This window comes from Amphibalanus amphitrite, unplaced genomic scaffold (genome assembly GCF_019059575.1).
Source record: "Amphibalanus amphitrite isolate SeventyFive unplaced genomic scaffold, NRLGWU_Aamphi_draft 001333F_arrow, whole genome shotgun sequence".
NCBI classification, from domain to species: Eukaryota; Metazoa; Arthropoda; class Thecostraca; order Balanomorpha; family Balanidae; genus Amphibalanus; species Amphibalanus amphitrite.
In genome coordinates this window covers 166084-186724 of record NW_024882826.1, presented here as the reverse complement: position 1 = coordinate 186724, position 20641 = coordinate 166084, and the positions used below count along the sequence as shown (strand labels likewise).

The window sequence follows — 20641 nt, the reverse complement described above, 5'->3', positions numbered from 1 at the left end:
GGGAATGTTGATGGCGCAATTGGTTAGGAGGGCGCAATACACCCACTTTCCCTTTTGCATGCACACCACGGACACTACAGAGCCAAATAAAGCGAGGCGCACCTACCCGGAAAGCCGCCACAGCTGACATCACGTTTAACCACTGCCCTTTTGTAATCCCTTCATGGCCACTGTCTGTATCAAGTAGTTCCGAATCAATCGTAAGATTGTTTGATGCTTTGTCACGCTCCGCTCGTCCCTGATCTTGGCTTTGTCCAGCGGCAATAAGGATAACAAATGCGTCTGCGACCGTATCTGCCTAAGATAAATAGGAAAGTAAATAACGAAGGCTCGGTTTGTCGGAAAATGGCCACTGCCCGATGTATTCGACGCAATGAAAAAGACAGCTATTGTGAGAGTGACCGTAACAGGATGAGACAAGACACATTAATACAAGTTTGTTACTTTATTGCTGCTCAATGCTCATGCGTGCCTTTAATTAGGGCAAACTATAGGCAACTACCCAATTGCAAGCAAAAAACAGACGCCAATTCATAGGAATTCAGTTCCGTGCCGCAGGCCTCGTCAGATCAGATAAAATGATGCATATAACGACGGTTTCTGTAACTTTAACCCGCGCCCCACTGGGGGGGGGGGGCTATTTATAGCCCCCCCCCTCCCGTTTTTCTGCAATAACTTCCAAACCGCTTGACGTATCGACGCCAAACTTTCAGTAACTTCGGCTGCATCAATTTGACACCTTGTGTCAAAATTTGAACTTCGTACCTACCATAGGTCGGCCGGAAATGACGTCAGAGTGACGTCATGTTCGGCCGATTTCGACGCAAAACATTGAACCACGGCAATCGCTCCCAAGAGCTCAGTTTTTAAGCTAGATCCAATTTCTTTGCATGAGAGGACTCAAAATGGACGGCGCTATCAAACTGCTATCTCGGATTTTCAAAATTTAAAAAAAAAATTGAAAATTAAACATAATAAAATTCAAAATTTATATTTTTACATTTTTTTCAAAAAGTTTTTGACTTTTCGAAAAAAACGGAATATATGTGATGGAACGCATTATTATGACTAACTCTAGCAAGTTTTAGCTAAATATCTTCAAAAATGGTCAAGTTATACGCATTATTGCAAAAAATTAACAATTATTAATTTTTCAAATCAATTTTTCAGCATGAATTTGACATCGTACGCCAATATAAATAGCAGTATGGTGTTCCTGAGCTCAAACTGCATCCAATAGACACCTTTTTTTGTTGAAAAAATTTAACTTCAAAATTTGACCTTTTTTTACCTAAAAGTGACCTGACCTAAGCTAAATTTGACTCAAAATGACCTCGAATGACACAGACGACATCAAATTCGAAATGCTTGGCCTAAATGGACCATAAAACATGTGTCACGTGACCGACGGATGATATAATATTTCCGTGACCTGTGATAACCTGACCTTGACCTGAAAATCAAAGTACAAGTTTGGTACCCTCAGAGTATCTAGAGCATCTGTTCACGAGTGTGTGAACCAAAAATGAGCCTGATCTGACTTGTAAGACGGCGGCCAGAGCCCAAAACGTGACGAAGCCAAAATGCTAATAATTTTTACTTTGACCTGACCTGTGACGTCATCGGTGACCTCGAGGTCAATGAAATTAGGTTTCGCTCGACAGTTTTTCCGGGGCTATCAGACGCCGTTTGAATTTTGACGATCGGCCCAGTAGTTTCGGAGTTAGGAGGGGGGGGGGCTATGAATAGCCCCCCCCCCCCCCCCCCCCCAGTAGGGCGTGTTATACGCAGACCCCAGTGGGGCGCAGTTAACTGCCCACCTTGATCCGATTGATAATACAATCACATACATGAAACATACGTCATTTTGATCAGGCCCATGTCACTCCACTTTTGATGACATCATAAGGGGGCCTCAGGACAATTAATGGCGTGGTGCGCCACAATCGCTCCCAAGCTACTTAATACCATCAGCTGCCATTTTTGAAAATATTATTTTGAAATAAAGTTTCAAGTAATGAAAATATTGTAATAAAGTTGTAACTTAAATCTATACCGTATCTAAAAACTTACTGAAAAATGATTTATCCATAGTAAAAATATAAGCTCGATGCGTTTTTATGTTGCTTTCCTGCTGCTGCAGAGGGTTTTTAAATCGTCTATATCTTCAAAACCGGCCATTTCTTAGCATATTGCTGCTCTTTTTTGTCGCTGGAAAATTAGTTGGGCTTTCCATTGACATCAACGGCTGAGCGGTATGTGCAGAGTGCCATCAATAATCTTCAAATGAAGTTAGTCATTTTTACGTTGCAAAGGAATGGAGTACCCCTTGCGAGCATCAGGGGTGACGTCACTCAGGATCTGTCTCTGATTGGTCGACGGGGGAGTGACTGTACCTTCTTTAGATGGCCTTGATTTTGATAACGTCTTTTGAACAGGAAGTTCGCTTGCAAGCAAAAACCACCTTCCATTCAAACCATCTGAACTCCGTAACCAGCACACTGTAGGCAATAGGCATGTAGATCCCATCTCAAACAGATCACCAAACCGGCCTCACACTGCTTTCCAAACCTCTCCGCAACTTCACTGCCAAATAAGGACCCGCGAGTGCCAGCCCTCACTCTCCCTACCTGCATACAAGGCAGACATTGCGTGAACAGGCCGTGTGGGCGGGCGGGCGCGCTGTCTTGCCGCCTGACCTCAGTGACCTTTGACCTTTGTGAGTGTGCCGTGACCTCTGATGGTAAGGAGTGGTGATAAAGGCTGGCAGGCACGTGTGACCCCGACCCAAACTGGGATTGGGACTGTGGGAGGAAGGGATGGAGGGAGAGGGAGAGAGAGAGAGAGAGAGAGAGAGAGAGAGAGAGAGAGAGAGAGAGAGAGAGAGAGAGAGAGAGAGAGAGAGAGAGAGCGAGAGCGAGAGCGAGAGAGAGAGAGAGAGAGAGAGAGAGAGAGAGAGAGAGAGAGAGAGAGAGAGAGAGAGAGAGAGAAAGAGAGAGACGGAGAAAGAGACGTCATCCTATTACAAACAAACTTGCGGAAAAATTAGACGAGTTTCTTCGCCTTGTTATTTATCCCCGAAACCTTATAATCGCTATGACTTTTGCCCGTGCTTGGACGCTATTCAGGTAGAAGCTCTATGTGACCTTGACCTCTGACCGGTCGCTGTGTCACCCGGTCCCCGATAGGTGGAGACTCTGAGTGGTGACCTGCAGGCCATGGCTCACTCCTCACGACTGCAGGAGGAAATGTTCGAGGAAGAAACGCGGAGGACGGTAAGGACATTAGAAAGGGCTGTGGCCTGTAAGGGCATAAAGGGGGCAATGAAACTTGGAAAGGCTTGTGAATAATGGTAAAATGACTGCAGAAATGGATTTAGTCGAACCTGATGTATTTGTGAATTAGCATTTCGCATGTTTGCCTCGAACAAACGGTCAATAGTCCTACAAAGAATAAAATAGTTATATAAGTGTAAGCCGAGCGTAAGTCACCCACTAAAGCGTTTGTCATCGCTGTAAAGTTGGCTTCGCTCTCTCTGCCTCTGTTAAAATTAATTAACATCTTGCTTTTGCCATCCGTTTTCAAAGCTACGTGGCGGTGGAGGCAGCGGTGGCTCCAGGATCCCCGCCACAGCCGCTCTCGAGGGCAAGTAAGTCAGTCTAAATGTGTCCCTTAGTATAGCAAATAAATAATAAACTAAAAACCTGGTAATGGATAATGGATGTAGCCGATGTGGCTGAACTGTCTGAAATCGATTCCAAGCATTAGCCTGGAAAATCGCTGAACATGGTCAGTGGTCACTCGCCTTCTATTCGAAAGGATGGCCTTGCCGCACACCTAGCTATGTTGCTGTTTTTTTTTCTCAGGGTGGCCCGACTGCAGAACTCGCTGAAGGACGTGGAGAGCAGAATCTTACACGAGACCAAAAAGGACGGCATCGCGCAGCAGGTGCAAAACCAAAAGTGAGTTTAGGATGATCAACAGACTGCGGCTTATTTTGTTACGATCGTAAATAGATGTTACGCAGTACGCTTGCACCGTTATTTATTACGGAGCGAGCGAAGCGAGCGGAGTCTTTCCTTAGATTAACGGAAATTTCTGAGTATGAGCGGCCGGCCGGCCGGGCACGTGGCGCGTGGTAAAGTTGGACATTTTTTAAGAACCCCCAAAATTGCAACCTCAATAACGGCACAACGGTTGGGCCGATTGAATTGAAACTCGGTGCACAGTTAGGTCTCCATCAGATAATTCATCTGCATGTGTTAAGGTTGGGGTGCTGCTGCACGTGCGCACGTGCAGGGGTCGTTTCCAGATCTCGAGAACGGCTGGACCGATGGCGCTCAAACTTGGTACACGGTTAGGGACCAGTTAGTAGGGTGCCGTGCACAAGTCAGTTGGGACCCATTTTGCACGTGCGCACGTGCAGGGTGCCGCTTCCAGATCTCGAGAACGGCTGGGCCGATTGTGCTCAAATTTGGCACGTCGCTAGAGACCGGTTAGTAGGGTGCCGTGCACAAGTCAGTTGGAGGTACCCCCTCGAAATTTCGCACGTGCAGGGCTCACTATCTCGCTCGCTCGTTCTTCGCCCAAAAGGCGTTTTACTGGTTTTTAGGACGTGAATGCATTTAAACTAAACAGGCAAATATCAAGTTATTGTTCAATACAAACGTCTTTTAGTATCGTGAACTTATTTCAACATCCCGATATTTGAAGTATAATAATGAAGTGGTGCCCATGTGACGCCAATCTCTGACTTGACGGTCCTCGGCGCCTCCTCATGACGTCCCTCCATGACTCCCGTGACCCCCCCCCCCCCCCTCCCCCAGGATCGGTGAGCTTCAGGAGGAGGTATCCGGGTGCGCCCGTCTGGTCCAACAAGACGTGCGAGACCTCCAGCTACACGACTCGGGGGCCGATCCGGACGTACCGCGGCTTCAGAGAGAGGTGGACAGCATTCGGAGCAGACTGGACAGCAGGCTCGCTGACAGGTAAAGAGTATTAGACAGCAGACTATATTACATAGGTGGGGGCAATGGACAGTGAAGTGGACAGCATCAGAAGCCGGCTGGACAGTAGGCTGGCGGACAGGTGGGGAATATTAGACAGCAGGCTAAATTAGATAGGTGGGAATATTGGACAGCATCAGGAGCCGGCTGGACAGCAGGCTCGCTGACAGGTGAGGGTATCAGACAGCAGGCTAAATTAGATAGGTGGGAATATTGGACAATGAATAGCATCCGGAGCTGGCTGGACAGCAGGCTCGCTGACAGGTGGGGAGATTAGACCATTGGTCACTGGACAGGTCATGGAAGTATATTGGACAGTAGGCTATGGTAGACAGGAGGAATATTGGACAGACAGGTTATGGAAGACAATGGTGAAGTTTGGACAACACGTTGACGGACAGGGAACAGAGACATAAGACATTTGGAGGGAGTCAAAAGATTGGAAATCGATGACAGTGTAGCACAGGGTCGTGTGACAACGGTTATCATAGTCTTGGCTTAGAGCTGTGCTCTCCTACTCATAGGTACTGACCAACCCTCGATAAGCAACAGAGGTGGGCACTTGCCAGTGCTGCGGATTATGATGAGACGAGGAATTTAGGTCGTGGAGCTTTCTGTAGAAATGATGAGCCTGCGCGTTCCAAATTCACCCTCTGCCAGGTATGCTCAGGAAATGCCGAGAAATTAATTAAACGAGCTACATCACAAAGCGAGCCTCAAAGAGATAAAGCCAGACATTCGTTATCTCACAACGAAGTAATAAGATAATTTTGGTCCTGTGCTACGTATTCCAGCTGCGAGGCTCTCAGTGATATTTAAGTATGCGGGCGTAGAACTATGGTCATTATTAGAGCGAAATCACAAAGACCAGACATTGAACTGTGCTGGAACCGTCAGACAGCAGACATTTGGGTCACCAGACTCCTCCTGTTGGCTTAGAGCGGAGGGTCGTCTGGCACCCTTTATCAGGGTCATGGGGTCGCTCCACAACTGGCATGGAATTCGGCGTTATTTTCAACCGTGCAACTCATAAACGTCGATAAATTAAACAACATATTTGTAACTGTGTTTGAGATCACACATCGACACATTAATTAATAACCCACGACATAGTGGGATACAAAATAAAGTTTTTGCATTACTTTTTTCTAAATTCTACCTCAGGGGGTATTTACATAGAACACTGATATTCAAAGAACAAAAAAAAATGCAAACGTTAAAAATACTCCACACAAAACGCACTACGCATTCTGACTTTCCATTCGGACTCGGGAGGCTGGTACTGCACAATGACGTCATTGCCTGAGTATGACGTCATGGTAAGTGTGACGTCATTCATCCAGTCGAGGCGGTAACTGTTCCGATTCGGGCGTGGCTGCTGAAACCGCTGAGCTACTTGGCCCCGTTCCCGTACCCAGAATGCGTCACAGGTGGTGGGGGCCAGTCTAAACACACAACAGAATGAGGAGGCGTTTCGTGATGTCGGAAACGAATGTTTGCTCTGGGGCGAAGCTTGTTAATGCTTTTGAGCCGACGGGCCGCTTTGAAGTATGTATGGAGGTCGTGACTTCGTTTCGTTTTCCTTGTTTTGCGATGTGAATGTTGTTTGAACAAGAAATGAACGTCATCTCTTGCATACTGAGGTCTTGGAGCGGAAACTTGATTTCGCTTCAATCCACGAATCTCCCTTTGGACGCCTGGGCTCCCCCTCACTCTCAAAGCTTCGCATCCTAACCCAGCAACAACAATATGAACCTCCCTTATTACCCACGCAGCATAGGTCCTTGATTGTAATTCTTAGCCACGTTTGATTCATTTAGCGTTTTATACAAAACATTGTTTTATAAAAAAGCACAGTAATAACGAACATTCATCAGCATAAGAAAGTTATCATTTTTTTTTTTGCTACCACTCTCTAACACTACACAGTACACACTTCTTCCCTAACCCCTCTTGCTTATCCCGCGCCGGGCCGGTGCTCTGAAATTCCGCGCCGGGCCGCGGGGGGGTGTTTGAACACCCCCCTTCTAACTCGGCTCCTGGGCCACGTAGCGACACGCGGTAAGCGGCAATCGAAAGAACGTCCAAAATAAGGACGAAAGCACTTCGGTCATTTTTTGGGTCAGGTCAAAGGTCAGGTCACCAGAGGTCACCAAAGGTCAAATGTTCACTATTTCAACATTTTGGAAACTGCCAACGGCTATCTCGGGAACCGATAGAGCTACAGCGCCGCAAAAAAGCGCATTCGATAGCCCTTTTACAGACCTTTCTGAGTAATGTTCTCAGATTTGACCTCAGGTCAACGGTTTAGCCTCCAGAAGGCAAAAACTCCAAAAATAGCCGTTTTTACGAAAAACGTTTTTCGGCAATAACTTTGGACTCAAAAGAGCTATGACATTACTTTCGCCAGCACCGTGTTCCTCTCGTCGAGACGCGTCGAATGAACTATAATTTGACCTTGAAAGGTCAACTTGAAAATTTGACCTCAGGTCAAGGTCATGACCTGACCGGAAAAGGTCATGTTGCATATCAGTCGATCCGCAACGTCGAGCCGAACACATCTAAGGCGTTTTCAGCGCTCTAGCACGCCTCTATCAGAAGTTATCATCGAAAAACTGTTAGATTCTATTCGTGACCTGAGATGACCTCGGGGACATAACGAGGGGTCACAGTTGCCATTTTCTGATTCAGTGTGTCTATTTTACCTACATCTCGATGTTTGAGAGTGTCTAGAATAGCGTTCGTGCAAAACAGGCGCTTTTCAATTTTCTCCCATTGACTTATAATGGAGAGGCCGCAAAATTGACCTGACCTTAGGTCAACGATATCAAAATTCCGAGATATACATTTTATAGATAGTGTTGCTCTAATCAATCGCTGAAAGTTTCAAGGCAATCGTTCAGTCGGTGTAGCTATGACGAACATTCTTATTTTTTCTGAGGTGAGGTCACTTGGCGTGACCTGGTGACCTGACCTAAGGTGACCTGAGTCTGAAATTTTCACAACATGTGCGGAAAAGATGCACGAACAGGTGTGCCAAAAACGGCGGCGCTCCGCGCCGCCGTTTTTGAGATATCTGCGAAAAACCGCAAGGGGGTGTTCAAACACCCCCCCCCCGGCCCGGCGCGGGTTATCATCCCTTTGCGTCTCTTTCCTTCTCTCCCAGCCGATCGGCCTCCAGTCGTGCTGACGCCGAGGAGAAGGAGCTGAAGGCGCAGCTGAAGGATCTGGAGCAGAAGCTGCAGAAGGAGGTGTCGGACCGAACACAGCGCGAGGCAGACCTCAAGAACGAGGTGGAGAGAAAGCTGACAGAGATCTCCCAGTACAGCGACGATGGATTCAGAGGCGTCACCAAACTGACCGAGGTACGAGAAAGAGATACTTGAACGGGAAGGACGCGCCTTCGAGGGGTCCGTGATGTTAGAGCGTATGCTGGGTATAAAAAGAAAAGAAAATGGGCATTGGGTCGTGCTTTTTAGTGCATCGATAGTTATTTCTTAGCCAGCCTTTCCAGGTGTAAAGGGTGTCCATATTTTTCCCCTTTGAATGCTTGACTGCATCCCGTGATCGATCGATTTGCACATACCTCATACCTAAAATCGTTATTACATACGACGTCCGATAGGTATAGTTCGTGCAATATTGGATGTGATAAATGAATAGCACACTAGGAAGTATATCCAACTGATCTTTCCCACCACGTCTTCCCCACGTTCAGGGCGAGCACGAGCAGACAAAGCAGCGCTTCCGGGAGCTGCTGGAGCGCCTGGACCAAGTGGAGAGCAAGAGGGACAAGGACCAAGAGGAGATCGACAAACTGTTCGAGAAACAGCGGGACGAGAGACGCAAACTGGACAGGGTATGTTCAGAATTACGGAGAGTGGGTGGAGGAGCCAATGCGAATGCATTTGACGTATAAAATACGTAGTCATTTGTTCGTAGTTATAGCGAGACATATACCTATTCCTCCGCCGATAGAAGACTAAATACGATCACGTGTAGTCGAACGCTGATTTAAACGTTTTATTGAAAGAGAAATGGATTTAAACGTGAAAATTAATTAAATGAGGATTCGTACATGTTTACATTAATATAATCAGAACCGTCATTCTTCCACCTCGATCCTTTCTCTACCAACGTCAAGTGTCTACCAACGTCTACGACATAGAATTTCCCCTACCGCCTATTAGGTAACGTCTTCCCGCCTATTCCACCGTCTCCCGCCATCCCTCCACCACCTCTCACCACCCCACCACGTCCCACCAGGTGATGGACGAGCGTCTGGATGACGTAGGAGACCGTCTGCGGATCGCTATGGCCTCGCTGATGGCGGCCCAGTCCGAGCTACCACCGGGGGAGAAGGCGCCGCCGGGCGGACTATCCATGGAGGAGGTAATAAAAATAAAACCAATTTACGTTGACGATCGTTTTTTCAATTCGATTCATACTTCATATGGGCATGACAACTGATTGCAACCGCATATTGTCTTTTCCTCAATTCATTTGACATTTTCGAAGTACTTGCTTTTTTGTCGCTGCTCGCTAGGTGGCGACGAATAAAGTAAAATTTGACCGCGCAATCTACCGAAACCTGTGACCCCTTCCTCTGCCGTCTCTATAGATTGAGCGCCTTCAGAATATGAACACGACCGGTGCGCGTGAGCAGCTGATGAAGGACCTGGCGGCCAAGGAGCTGCAGCTCTCGGAGCTCAGCACGCGCATCGAGCAGCAGGACGAGGTCATCGAGAACAAACTCAAAATGGTCAGTGGTCCTACGGAACAAACTCAAAATGGTCAGTGGTCCTACGGGACAAACTCAAAATGGTCAGTGGTCCTACGGGACAAACTCAAAATGGTCAGTGGTCCTACGGGACAAACTCAAAATGGTCAGTGGTCCTACGGGACAAACTCAAAATGGTCAGTGGTCCTACGGGACAAACTCAAAATGGTCAGTGGTCCTACGGGACAAACTCAAAATGGTCAGTGGTCCTACGGGACAAACTTAAAATAGTCAGTGGTCCTACGGAACAAACTCAAAATGGTCAGTGGTCGCCGCTCGGTTAACCGAAAAGGGGTCCGTGGTCGGGGGGGGGGGAGAGGGACGAAAAATGGTTTAATGGTCAGAAACGTCTAGCCATTGCTTACGGTTACTTTCGTTTATACTGACCGTTTACTTCGTGTGGTTCATAGTCGTCGCAAACATATAGTCGTCGCCTAATCTTCTGTCTTACATCGTAAATAAGTATCAGTTCTTAATCTGATATTGGTTCTGGCTGATAACCATGAAATATTGTGCTGGGATTTTATTTATTTATCTTCTCCCTGACAGGCGGAGAAGAGTGACAGTAACGAGTTGGGGGTGATGGGAGACGAACTGACGAGGAAGGCAGACACCATCACCTTCTCACAGGAGAGACTCAAGAAACAGATCGAGAACCTCGACGAAAGGGTCAAGGTAAGATATGCCACATGGAGACGGAAGGGGAGATTTAATCATTTATTCGGAAGTGTAAAATCCCTCATGTTTAACTGTTTGCTGCTTGTAAACGTAGTTTTACCTAACGCAAGATTCATATCGCAATTTAGCTGATCCAAGACGAATGCCGTCTATATTTTTGACACACAATAAAAGCAACATTTGTGTCTGATATCTCACCAACACTAACATAGGTACTGCATTTGCTCTGGGACAAATTTTTTTTTCTATTAAAATCTTGCACCCTTCGTCCAAATAAATGACGCACAAAGCGCATATTTCGTCATCGGAACAACCCTCTCCCACTTTCCTTTCTCACTTTCGTTTCTCCATTTTATCAGGAGTCTCCCCAGGAGATCAACCAGTTGCAGGACCGTGTGGTGGCCATGGAGACGGAGACGCTGGAGAAACTGGAGAAGCAGGACGTCCAGCGTCGTCAGGAGGTCGAGGATCTGACCGCCGACGTGAGGAAGAAGGTGGACGAGGAGGAAAAGAAGGCAGCCGAAATGGTGAGAGGGAGAGAGAGAGAGAGAGAGAGAGAGAGAGAGAGAGAGAGAGAGAGAGAGAGAGAGAGAGAGAGAGAGAGAGAGAGAGAGAGAGAGAGAGAGAGAGAGAGAGAGAAAGAGAGAGAGAGAGAGAGAGAGGCTGGGAGCGAGAAGGAAGGGACGGTTGGAAAGAACTAACTAGTAAATGTAACTTGGGCGGGCAAGGTTAAGCGATGTGGTTGGCGAGCTAGGAAGATCACTGCGTTCACATACTCCCCCTCTTTTCATTTCTTTCCCTACGCTTCTCCCGCAGGCCCGGCTGGAGAAGGCCGTGGACCAGTCCCATACCTCAGTGACCAAGCTGTCAGAGGCCATGCAGACCATCAACCGGGTCATCGGAGGCAAGATCAAGGAAGGAAAGAGGACGGTAAGAGACACATCACTTGGCTGGTGAAGGGAGTGTGTGCTAAGGTGCAATAAGGACTTCGTGAATCGTTTGGCATTTGACGTACACCGGTCCTGATCTGTGGCTGCTTACCTGCTTGTCAGAAGTGTTAGCTCTTGGTAATGGCTAGCTCCTAAGGTAGAGTGCTAATAATGTTAGGAGAATTCTCCCAAATAAATTTTGAAAGAGAGACAAAGGTGGATCTTGATACCGTAAGAAAGCGTTAAATGATTGCAATGGCGCAATTCGGTGCAGCGTTGAATAACTGGTTCACACTCTGAATGCTGCTACTTTTACCCATTTCTCCCGTTTACAGCGCGAACAGGAGACCACTGACCTGAAGAGAAACATCGACAGGCTCTATGAGCAGAACACCGACCTGAAGAACAGGATTAAACATCCCGGAGGTACGGTACAATAGCGAGACTGCGACCCGAAACGTCATTGTGTTCATTTCTGACGTACAATAAACGGTTTTTACGATTAAAGGACAATACGAGTAGATAAGGGCTGTACTGCTAGGTACTGCTAAGCCTAAGAGTGTAATGTTTTGTTTTCACATTATATGTCGATTCATCAATGTCAGTGTTTGTCATCATGCCGATTTCGAGTATGTCATTACCATTGCATCCTTTCTTTGTAACGATCCGAATATTAGACTGTTTCATGATGACTTCTCGTGATTGACCTTTCCTTCCCTTTTATGTCTAATTAATATGATTTTCATGTTTCATATATGATATCTGTGTATGACATTACGACGACGTTTTCAGAACCGAACGAAACAAATACTTACTCGGGCGGATCTAGATCAACGTATTAATCGACAATGCCCCGACAAAAGGCCATATCGATGAAAATACAGCATAAGTCGAAAACATCTCTAAATCAACCCAAAGACAGAGAACAACGATTATCCGACATGTTCTCATCCAAAACCAAAAGCATCGTTTTTCACCTCTCTTTTTTATGCACTACTTTATATGTTGTCCGTCCGGTTTACACAAGAATAGGCAGCCAACCATTTAAACGAAAAAGGTTCACTTTGAAGTGAGGAAAACTTCTCATTTCGTTTGTGTATATAAGAATATGCACTTAAACGGATTTTCATTTCTCGTTTAAACCTGTGCTCACTAGCATCTGCGTAATAAATGTACCATACTCTGCAATTTTAGAAGAATTTTGGATTAAACTCTTGATGTGTGATGAAATTCGGCAAGGAAAATTATTGTACAGATGCACGCTCTGAGCACGTTACTATTTCGGGGTATTTCACACTCCATGCAAACCAACACTGAACTATCTCGTCACTTATTCGACTTCTGTGTGAAGCACATCGTGAACTTATTCACCTCTCTTCCTTATCGCATTAAATTCATGCCTCCCTCATTGCAATATTCGTCAGGGTCGTTTCTGACCTTTCATTGGCTCACTTGCCTCTTGCACCTCCCCCCAGCTTACCGTTAGACTGGCTGTGAAGTTCCATCTAGTCTGTGGATGACCGGAGAAAAGCAACGGCGACTGGAGGTCTCCCGAACAGCGCCGACCTCTATACCGCTCTGCACTTCGCTCTAACGGGGAGTCGATGCAGTCCCCGAGCTCCTGCGCTTGCCGTTTGGTACGGGCATCTTTCCTGCTTTAATCGCCTTATTATAATTTGTATCCGAAGGTTGGGACTTTTCAATTAAGAACAATCACTATTCTTTAGAATTGTGATTTTCTATTGAAAATCCCAACCTGAGCTACCTCTCTAGGGGGGTGTTTAGCGTTTCTGCCGCGATTTGGGTCATTTTGAATCCCTCAAAAACGGCACGGTAGAATTTCTTGCCATTTTCAGCGTTTGGTCCCGTATCGGGGAGCTACCGGCTGGCATCGGTCGCTTGAAATATAATTAACCCGTTTTGGGGTAATCGGCACGTGCATTTTCCCATAGGGTTAACATGGGGGAAAATTTAAAATGCGATTTGCGAAAAATTTCGTCAATTATATTTGCTGATATTTTTAGGGTCGGATCTCGGGCTGGCACCCCAACTGACGGTGGTAATTATTTAAAATATAATTGACAGAATTTCGGGTAATCGTCACAAACAGTTACCCCATGTTGAGCCTATGGCGAATTCAAAAAATTATTTTCAAATCAATTTTGCCAAAAATTTCCACGTTAGATTTTGAAAAAGTTCCAATATGTTGTGCACCGGGGTGTCGGCTACCACGTGGTATGGGTCAGATATGGGGCGATTGAAAAGCACGTGCCACGTGCAAACGTGTTTGATGGGGTAACCTCCGGGAAAATCCGACATTGGCCAACTGGGGGTCCTATGGCGTGGAAACCACTCCACCTAGCGACACCAAATCAACGCAGCCGGTGAGCAGATGAGTCCAGCTTGTCGCACTAGTGGTCACGTGGCGCACGTGCTATTGCACGTGCCGTGGCACGGGGTCAATTTTGGTGCTTAAATATACTAGCATTGTGAAATGCAAGGAATGGGGGAAATAGCCGCCAGGCCGTCAGATTTTATGATAGGGTCGATCTGAAAACGGGTGTAGGCACAGAATGAAGGGGGCTAAAAAACTGCTATCTCGGATTTTTTGTAAAATGCAAAATTCAAAATCCTGGGGAAATTATATATTCGAAAGGTGAAATTTCCCTAAATTTTCCCGTTTTTCGACTTTAGCCGTCCACTGTTTAGAGACGGTGACACCGGCCGGGGTCATCTTTTATATGCTGATGGCCACGTCGATGGGTCATCACGTGGCGTGAACGGTGAAGCTATCAGAGGTCCGGCACGTGCCACGTGGCCACGTGTTTGAGTCGCGTACCTCCCAGATTATCGTGTGTTTGCCGATTTGTGGCCTTATAGCACGAAAACAGCACAAGCCAGGAACACTGAAATGGTGCAATCAGTGAGGGGACAAGTCCTGCTTGCACCACCGGTGGTCACGTGGCACACGTGCAAATCTGGGCACCTCCGTTGCGGAGATATTTTAAAGCGAAATATTCAAATGTACATAACTTTGCAAGTTTAAGTCCGATTGGGCTAGAATTTGGTGGGTGGATGAATTGTTAAGCGACATGAACGAATGCGCCATGTTTATTGCAGTGCGCCACGTTTGTCTCGAAGCGCCATTTTTCCCGCAAAGCGCAGAATGTGCGTAACTTTGTCGAACATTGGACGATTAGGATGCGCTGTAATTAAGGGATGGCTGCTTAAACGGCAGATATGAATGCACCACATTTGCCGCAGGGCGCCATATTTGTCTTAATGTGTCAGTGTTTGCGTTTTGCCTACGGCGGGCGTTTTTTTGCGGCGGTGTTTGCGTTTTTTCGGGGTTTGCGTTTGACGGCGGGCGGCCGTTTTTGCGTTTTTGGCGGTGGCTGCGTTTGGCGGCGGGCGGCCGTTTTTTGCGGCGTTTTGCGGTTGGCGGCGGGCGGGCGTGCGTTTTTTGCGGCAGTGTTTGCGTTTTTTGCGGTTTTTGTGCTTGGCGGCGGGCGGGCGGGCGATGCGGGTGTTTTTGCTGTTTGCGTTTGGCGGCGGGCGGCCGTTTTAGCGGCGGTTTGCGGCGGGCGGCCGTTTTTTGCGGCGTTTTGCGGTTTGCGGCGGGCGGCCGTTTTTTGCGGCGTTTTGCGGTTTGCGGCGGGCGGCCGTTTTTTGCGGCGTTTTGCGGTTGCCCGTTATTTGCGGTTAGCGGCGGGCAGCGGGCGGTCGTTTTTTGCGGCGTTTAGCGGTTTGCGGCGGGCGGCCGTTTTTCGGCGTTTTGCGTTTCGCGGCGGGCGGCCGTTTTTTGCGGCGTTTCGCGGTTGGCGGCGGGCGATGCGGGCGTTTTTTTTGCGGCGGCGGTGTTTGCGTTTTTTGCGGTGTTTGTGTTTTGCGGCGGACGCGCGTTTTTTTGCGGCATTTTGTGCGTTTTTTTTCTGCGGTTTTCGGCGGGCGGGAGATTGTTTTTTTGCGAAGTTTGTGTTGGCGTTTTCGGCTTGCGTTTTGCGCGTTTTGCGGTGTTTGCGTTTGGCGGCGGGCGGGCGGTTTTTCACAATTAAAGTCCCAACCTTCGGATCCGCAGTGCTGTTCGACAAGCGCTGCCCGGGCCTATCCGAAGGTTGGGACTTTTCAATTAGACAATCACTATTCTTTAGAATTGTGATTTTCTATTGAAAATCCCAACCTGAGCTACCTCTCTAGGGGGGTGTTTAGCGTTTCTGCCGCGATTTTGGTCATTTTGATCCCCGCGAAAACGGCTCGATAGATTTTCTTGCCATTTTCAGCGTTTGGTCCCGTATCGGGGAGCTACCAGCTGGCATCGGTCGCTTGAAATATAATTAACCCGTTTTGGGGTAATCGGCACGTGCATTTTCCCATAGGGTTAACATGGGGAAAAATTTAAAATGCGATTTGCGCAAAAACTCCACGTTAGAAATGAATTATATTTTTAGGGTCGAATCTCGGGCCGGGACCCCACCTCATGATGGTAATTATTTAAAATATAATTAACAAAATTTTGGGTAATCGTTAAGGACAGTTACCCCATGCTGAGCCTATGGCGATTTCAAAAAATTATTTTCAAATCGATTTTGCAAAAAAATTCCACGTTAGATTTTGAAAAAGTTCCAATATGTTCTGCCCCGGGGTGTCGGCTACCACATGGTATGGGTCAGATATGGGGCGATTGAAAAGCACGTGCCACGTGCAAACGTGTTTGATGGGGTAACCTCCGGGAAAATCCGACATTGGCCAACTGGGGGTCCTATGGCTCCGAAACCACTCCACCTAGCGACACCAAATCAGTGCAGCCGGTGAGCAGATGAGTCCAGCTTGTCGCACCAGTGGTCACGTGGCGCACGTGCTATTGCACGTGCCGTGGCACGGGGTCAATTTTTGTTCTTAAATACACCAACATTGTGAAATGCAAGGAATGGGGGAAATAGCCGTCAGGCCGTCAGTTTTTATGATAGAGTCGATCTGAATACGGGTATAGACACAGAATGAACGGTGCTAGAAAACTGCTATCTCGGATTTTTTGTAAAATGAGAAATTAAAAATTCTAGGGAAATTATATATTAGAAAGGTGAAATTTCCCTAAATTTTCTCGTTTTTCGAGTTTAGCCGTCCACTGTTCATCAACGGTGACACCGGCCGGGATAATCTTTTACATGCTGATGGCTACGTCGATGGGTCATTACGTGGCGTGAACGGTGAAGCTGTCACAGGTCCGGCACGTGCCACGTGGCCACGTGTTTGAGTCGAGTACCTCCCAGATTATCGTGTATAAGCCAACTTGTGGCCTTATAGCACGAAAACAGCAGCAGTCAGGAAGCCTGAAATGGAACAATCGGTGAGGGGACAAGCCCTGCTTGCACGACCGGTGGTCACGTGGCACACGTGCAAATCTGGGCACCTCCGCTGCGGAGATATTTTATAGTGAAATATTCAAATGTACATAACTTTGTAAGTTTAAGTCCGATTGGGCTAAAATTTGGTGGGTGGATGAATTGTTAACCGACATGAACGAATGCGCCATGTTTGTTGCAGTGCGCCACGTTTGTCTCAAAGCGCCATTTTTGCCGCAAATCGCAGAATGTGCGTAACTTTGTCGAACATGGGACGATTAGGGTGCGCTTTGATTGAGGGATTGCTGCTTAAACGGCAGATATGAATGCACCACACTTGCCGCAAGGCGCCATATTTGTCTTAATGCGTCAGTGTTTGCGTTTTGCCTACGGCGGGCGTTTTTTTTGCGGCGGTGTTTGCGTTTTTTCGGTGTTTGCATTTGACGGCGGGCGGCCGTTTTTGCGTTTTTGGCGGTGTTTGCGTTTGGCGGCGGGCGGCCGTTTTTTGCGGCGTTTTGCGGTTGGCGGCGGGCGTGCGTGCGTTGCGGGCGTTTTTTGCGGCGGTGTTTGCGTTTTTTGCGGTTTTTGTGTTTGACGGCGGGCGGGCGGGCGATGCGGGTATTTTTGCTGTTTGCGTTTGGCGGCGGGCGGCCGTTTTAGCGGCGGTTTGAGGCGGGCGGCCGTTTTTTTTGCGGCATTTTGCGGTTTGCGGCGGGCGGCCGTTTTGTGGTTTGCGGCGGGCGGCCGTTTTTTTTACGGCGTTCGTTATTTGCGGTTAGCGGCGGGCGGCGGGCGGTCGTTTTTTTTTGTGGCGTTTGGCGGTTTGCGGCGGGCGGCCGTTTTTTGCGGCGTTTTGCGGTTCGCGGCGTGCGGCCGTTTTTTGCGGCGTTTCGCGGTTGGCGGCAGGCGATGCGGGCGTTTTTTTGCGGCGGCGGTGTTTGCGTTCTGCGGCGGACGCGCGTTTTTTGCGGCATTTTGTGCGTTTTTTTCTGCGGTTTTCGGCGGGCGGGCGATTTTTTTGGTTTTTTTTGCGACATTTGCGTTGGCGTTTTGGGCGTGCGTTTTGCGCGTTTTGCGGTGTTTGCGTTTTGCGGCGGGCGGGCGGTTTTTCACAATTAAAGTCCCAACCTTCGGATCCGCAGTGCTGTTCGATAAGCGCTGCCCGGGCCTATCCGAAGGTTGGGACTTTTCAATTAGACAATCACTATTCTTTAGAATTGTGATTTTCTATTGAAAATCCCAACCTGAGCTACCTCTCTAGGGGGGTGTTTAGCGTTTCTGCCGCGATTTTGGTCATTTTGATCCCCGCGAAAACGGCTCGATAGATTTTCTTGCCATTTTCAGCGTTTGGTCCCGTATCGGGGAGCTACCAGCTGGCATCGGTCGCTTGAAATATAATTAACCCGTTTTGGGGTAATCGGCACGTGCATTTTCCCATAGGGTTAACATGGGGAAAAATTTAAAATGCGATTTGCGCAAAAACTCCACGTTAGAAATGAATTATATTTTTAGGGTCGAATCTCGGGCCGGGACCCCATCTCATGGTGGTAATTATTTAAAATATAATTGACAACATTTCGGGTAATCGTCACAAATAGTTACCCCATGTTGAGCCTATGGCGAATTCGAAAAATTATTTTCAAATCAATTTTGCCAAAAATTTCCACGTTAGATTTTGAAAAAGTTCCAATATGTTGTGCCCCGGGGTGTCGGCTACCACATAATATGGGTCAGATATGGGGCGATTGAAAAGCACGTGCCACGTGCAAACGTGTTTGATGGGGTAACTTCCGGGAAAATCCGACATTGGCCAACTGGAGGTCCTATGGCGTGGAAACCACTCCACCTAGCGACACCAAATCAACGCAGCCGGTGAGCAGATGAGTCCAGCTTGTCGCACTAGTGGTCACGTGGCGCACGTGCTATTGCACGTGCCGTGGCACGGGGTCAATTTTGGTGCTTAAATATACTAGCATTGTGAAATCCAAGGAATGGGGGAATTGGCCGTCAGGCCGTCAGTTTTTATGATAGGGTCGATCTGAAAACGGGTGTAGGCACAGAATGAAGGGGGCTAAAAAACTGCTATCTCGGATTTTTTGTAAAATGAAAAATTCAAAATTCTGGGGAAATTATATATTCGAAAGGTGAAATTTCCCTAAATTTTCCCGTTTTTCGACTTTAGCCGTCCACTGTTCAGGGACGGTGACACCGGCCGGGGTCATCTTTTATATGCTGATGGCCACGTCGATGGGTCATCACGTGGCGTGAACGGTGAAGCTATCAGAGGTCCGGCACGTGCCACGTGGCCACGTGTTTGAGTCGCGTACCTCCCAGATTATCGTGTGTTTGCCGATTTGTGGCCTTATAGCACCAAAACAGCACAAGCCAGGAACACTAAAATGGTGCAATCAGTGAGGGGACAATTCCTGCTTACACCACCGGTGGTCACGTGGCACACGTGCAAATCTGGGCACCTCCGTTGCGGAGATATTTTATAGTGAAATATTCAAATGTACATAACTTTTTTCAGTTTAAGTCCGATTGGGCTAGAATTTGGTGGGTGGATGAATTGTTAAGCGACATGAACGAATGCGCCATGTTTGTTGCAGTGCGCCACGTTTGTCTCAAAGCGCCATTTTTGCCGCAAAGCGCAGAATGTGCGTAACTTTGTCGAACATTGGACGATTAGGATGCGCTGTAATTAAGGGATGGCTGCTTAAACGGCAGATATGATTGCACCACATTTGCCGCAGGGCGCCATATTTGTCTTAATGCGTCAGTGTTAGCATTTTTCTTACGGCGGGCGTTTTTTGCGGCGTCGTTTGCGTTTTTTTCGGGGTTTGCGTTTGACTGCGGGCGGCCGTTTTTGCGTTTTTGGCGGTGTATGCGTTTGGCGGCAGGCGGTTTTTTTGCGGCGTTTTGCGGTTGGCGGCGGGCGTGCGTGCGTTGCGGGCGTTTTTTTTTGCGGCGGTGTTTGCGTTTTTGCGGCTTTTGTGTTTGGCGGCGGCGGGCGGGCGATGCGGGTGTTTTTGCTGTCTGCGTTTGGCGGCGGGCGGCCGTTTTTTTGCGGCGTTTTGTGGTTTGCGGCGGGCGGCCGTTTTTCACGGCGTTTTGCGGTTGCCGGCGACCGGCCGTTATTTGCGGTTAGCGGCGGGCGGTCGTTTTTGCGGTGTTTAGCGGTTTGCGGCGGGCGGCCGTTTTTGCGGCGTTTTGCGGTTTGCGGCGTGCGGCCGTTTTTGCGGCGTTTTGCGGTTTGCGGCGTGCGGCCGTTTTTTGCGGCGTTTCGCGGTTGGCGGCGGGCGATGCGGGCGTTTTTTTGCGGCGGCGGTGTTTGCGTTTTTTGCGGTGTTTGTGTTTTGCGGCGGACGCGCGTTTTTTTTTGCGGCATTTTGTGCGTTTTTTTTCTGCGGTTTTTGGCGGGCGGGCGATTGTTTTTTTTTGCGAAGTTTGCGTTGGCGTTTTAGGCGTGAGTTTTGCGCGTTTTGCGGTGTTTGCGTTTGGCGGCAGGCGGGCGGGCGTTTTTTTCACAATTAAAGTCCCAACCTTCGGATCCGCAGTGCTGTTCGACAAGCGCTGCCCGGGCCTTACTGCAGTTCCATTCGATGTAACATTTTCAATAACCAGAGATTGTACCCTAGATGCCAGTAAAAGCAATCGCTCTTGTCATTTGGAAAGCATGACACAATTTTTGAAACATCAAAAACCAAAATGTCACTTTTGTTTTACGAGCGACCTGAGTGAATGCACCGATTTGCTGATGCACGTTTGCCTAGAACCACTTGAATGCCTTTGGTGTGGTATTACTTGGAAATAACTGTGATATTACAGTATTTGTGTTACGACACAGCATATGGACTTTTCCTTCTGTGAAATGTGTTACCAGCGTTTGTTGCTCATAGTGTGTCT

General features: G+C 47.9%; 1 protein-coding gene across 3 annotated transcripts in view; it reads left to right on the top strand.

Annotated features, from left to right (window-relative positions):
* Positions 1 to 3192: 3192 nt before the first annotated feature.
* The window catches only part of LOC122372228 (tropomyosin-like), a 31002-nt gene continuing 13553 nt past the window's right edge, over positions 3193 to 20641 (top strand). The window contains exons 1-13 of one of the 3 annotated variants that reach the window (XM_043349163.1): positions 3193 to 3275; positions 3588 to 3649; positions 3867 to 3962; positions 4827 to 4988; positions 8173 to 8371; positions 8725 to 8865; positions 9273 to 9398; positions 9628 to 9768; positions 10336 to 10461; positions 10824 to 10991; positions 11281 to 11394; positions 11729 to 11819; positions 12869 to 13067. In XM_043349163.1, the coding sequence (XP_043205098.1) occupies positions 3219 to 3275; positions 3588 to 3649; positions 3867 to 3962; positions 4827 to 4988; positions 8173 to 8371; positions 8725 to 8865; positions 9273 to 9398; positions 9628 to 9768; positions 10336 to 10461; positions 10824 to 10991; positions 11281 to 11394; positions 11729 to 11819; positions 12869 to 12879 (1494 nt within the window). In that variant the 5' untranslated portion in view covers positions 3193 to 3218 and the 3' untranslated portion in view covers positions 12880 to 13067. Of the gene's footprint in view, positions 3276 to 3587; positions 3650 to 3866; positions 3963 to 4826; positions 4989 to 8172; positions 8372 to 8724; positions 8866 to 9272; positions 9399 to 9627; positions 9769 to 10335; positions 10462 to 10823; positions 10992 to 11280; positions 11395 to 11728; positions 11820 to 12185; positions 12582 to 12868; positions 13068 to 20641 lie in introns of those variants that run through there. The other 2 variants (XM_043349161.1, XM_043349160.1) reach the window with 2 other exon arrangements.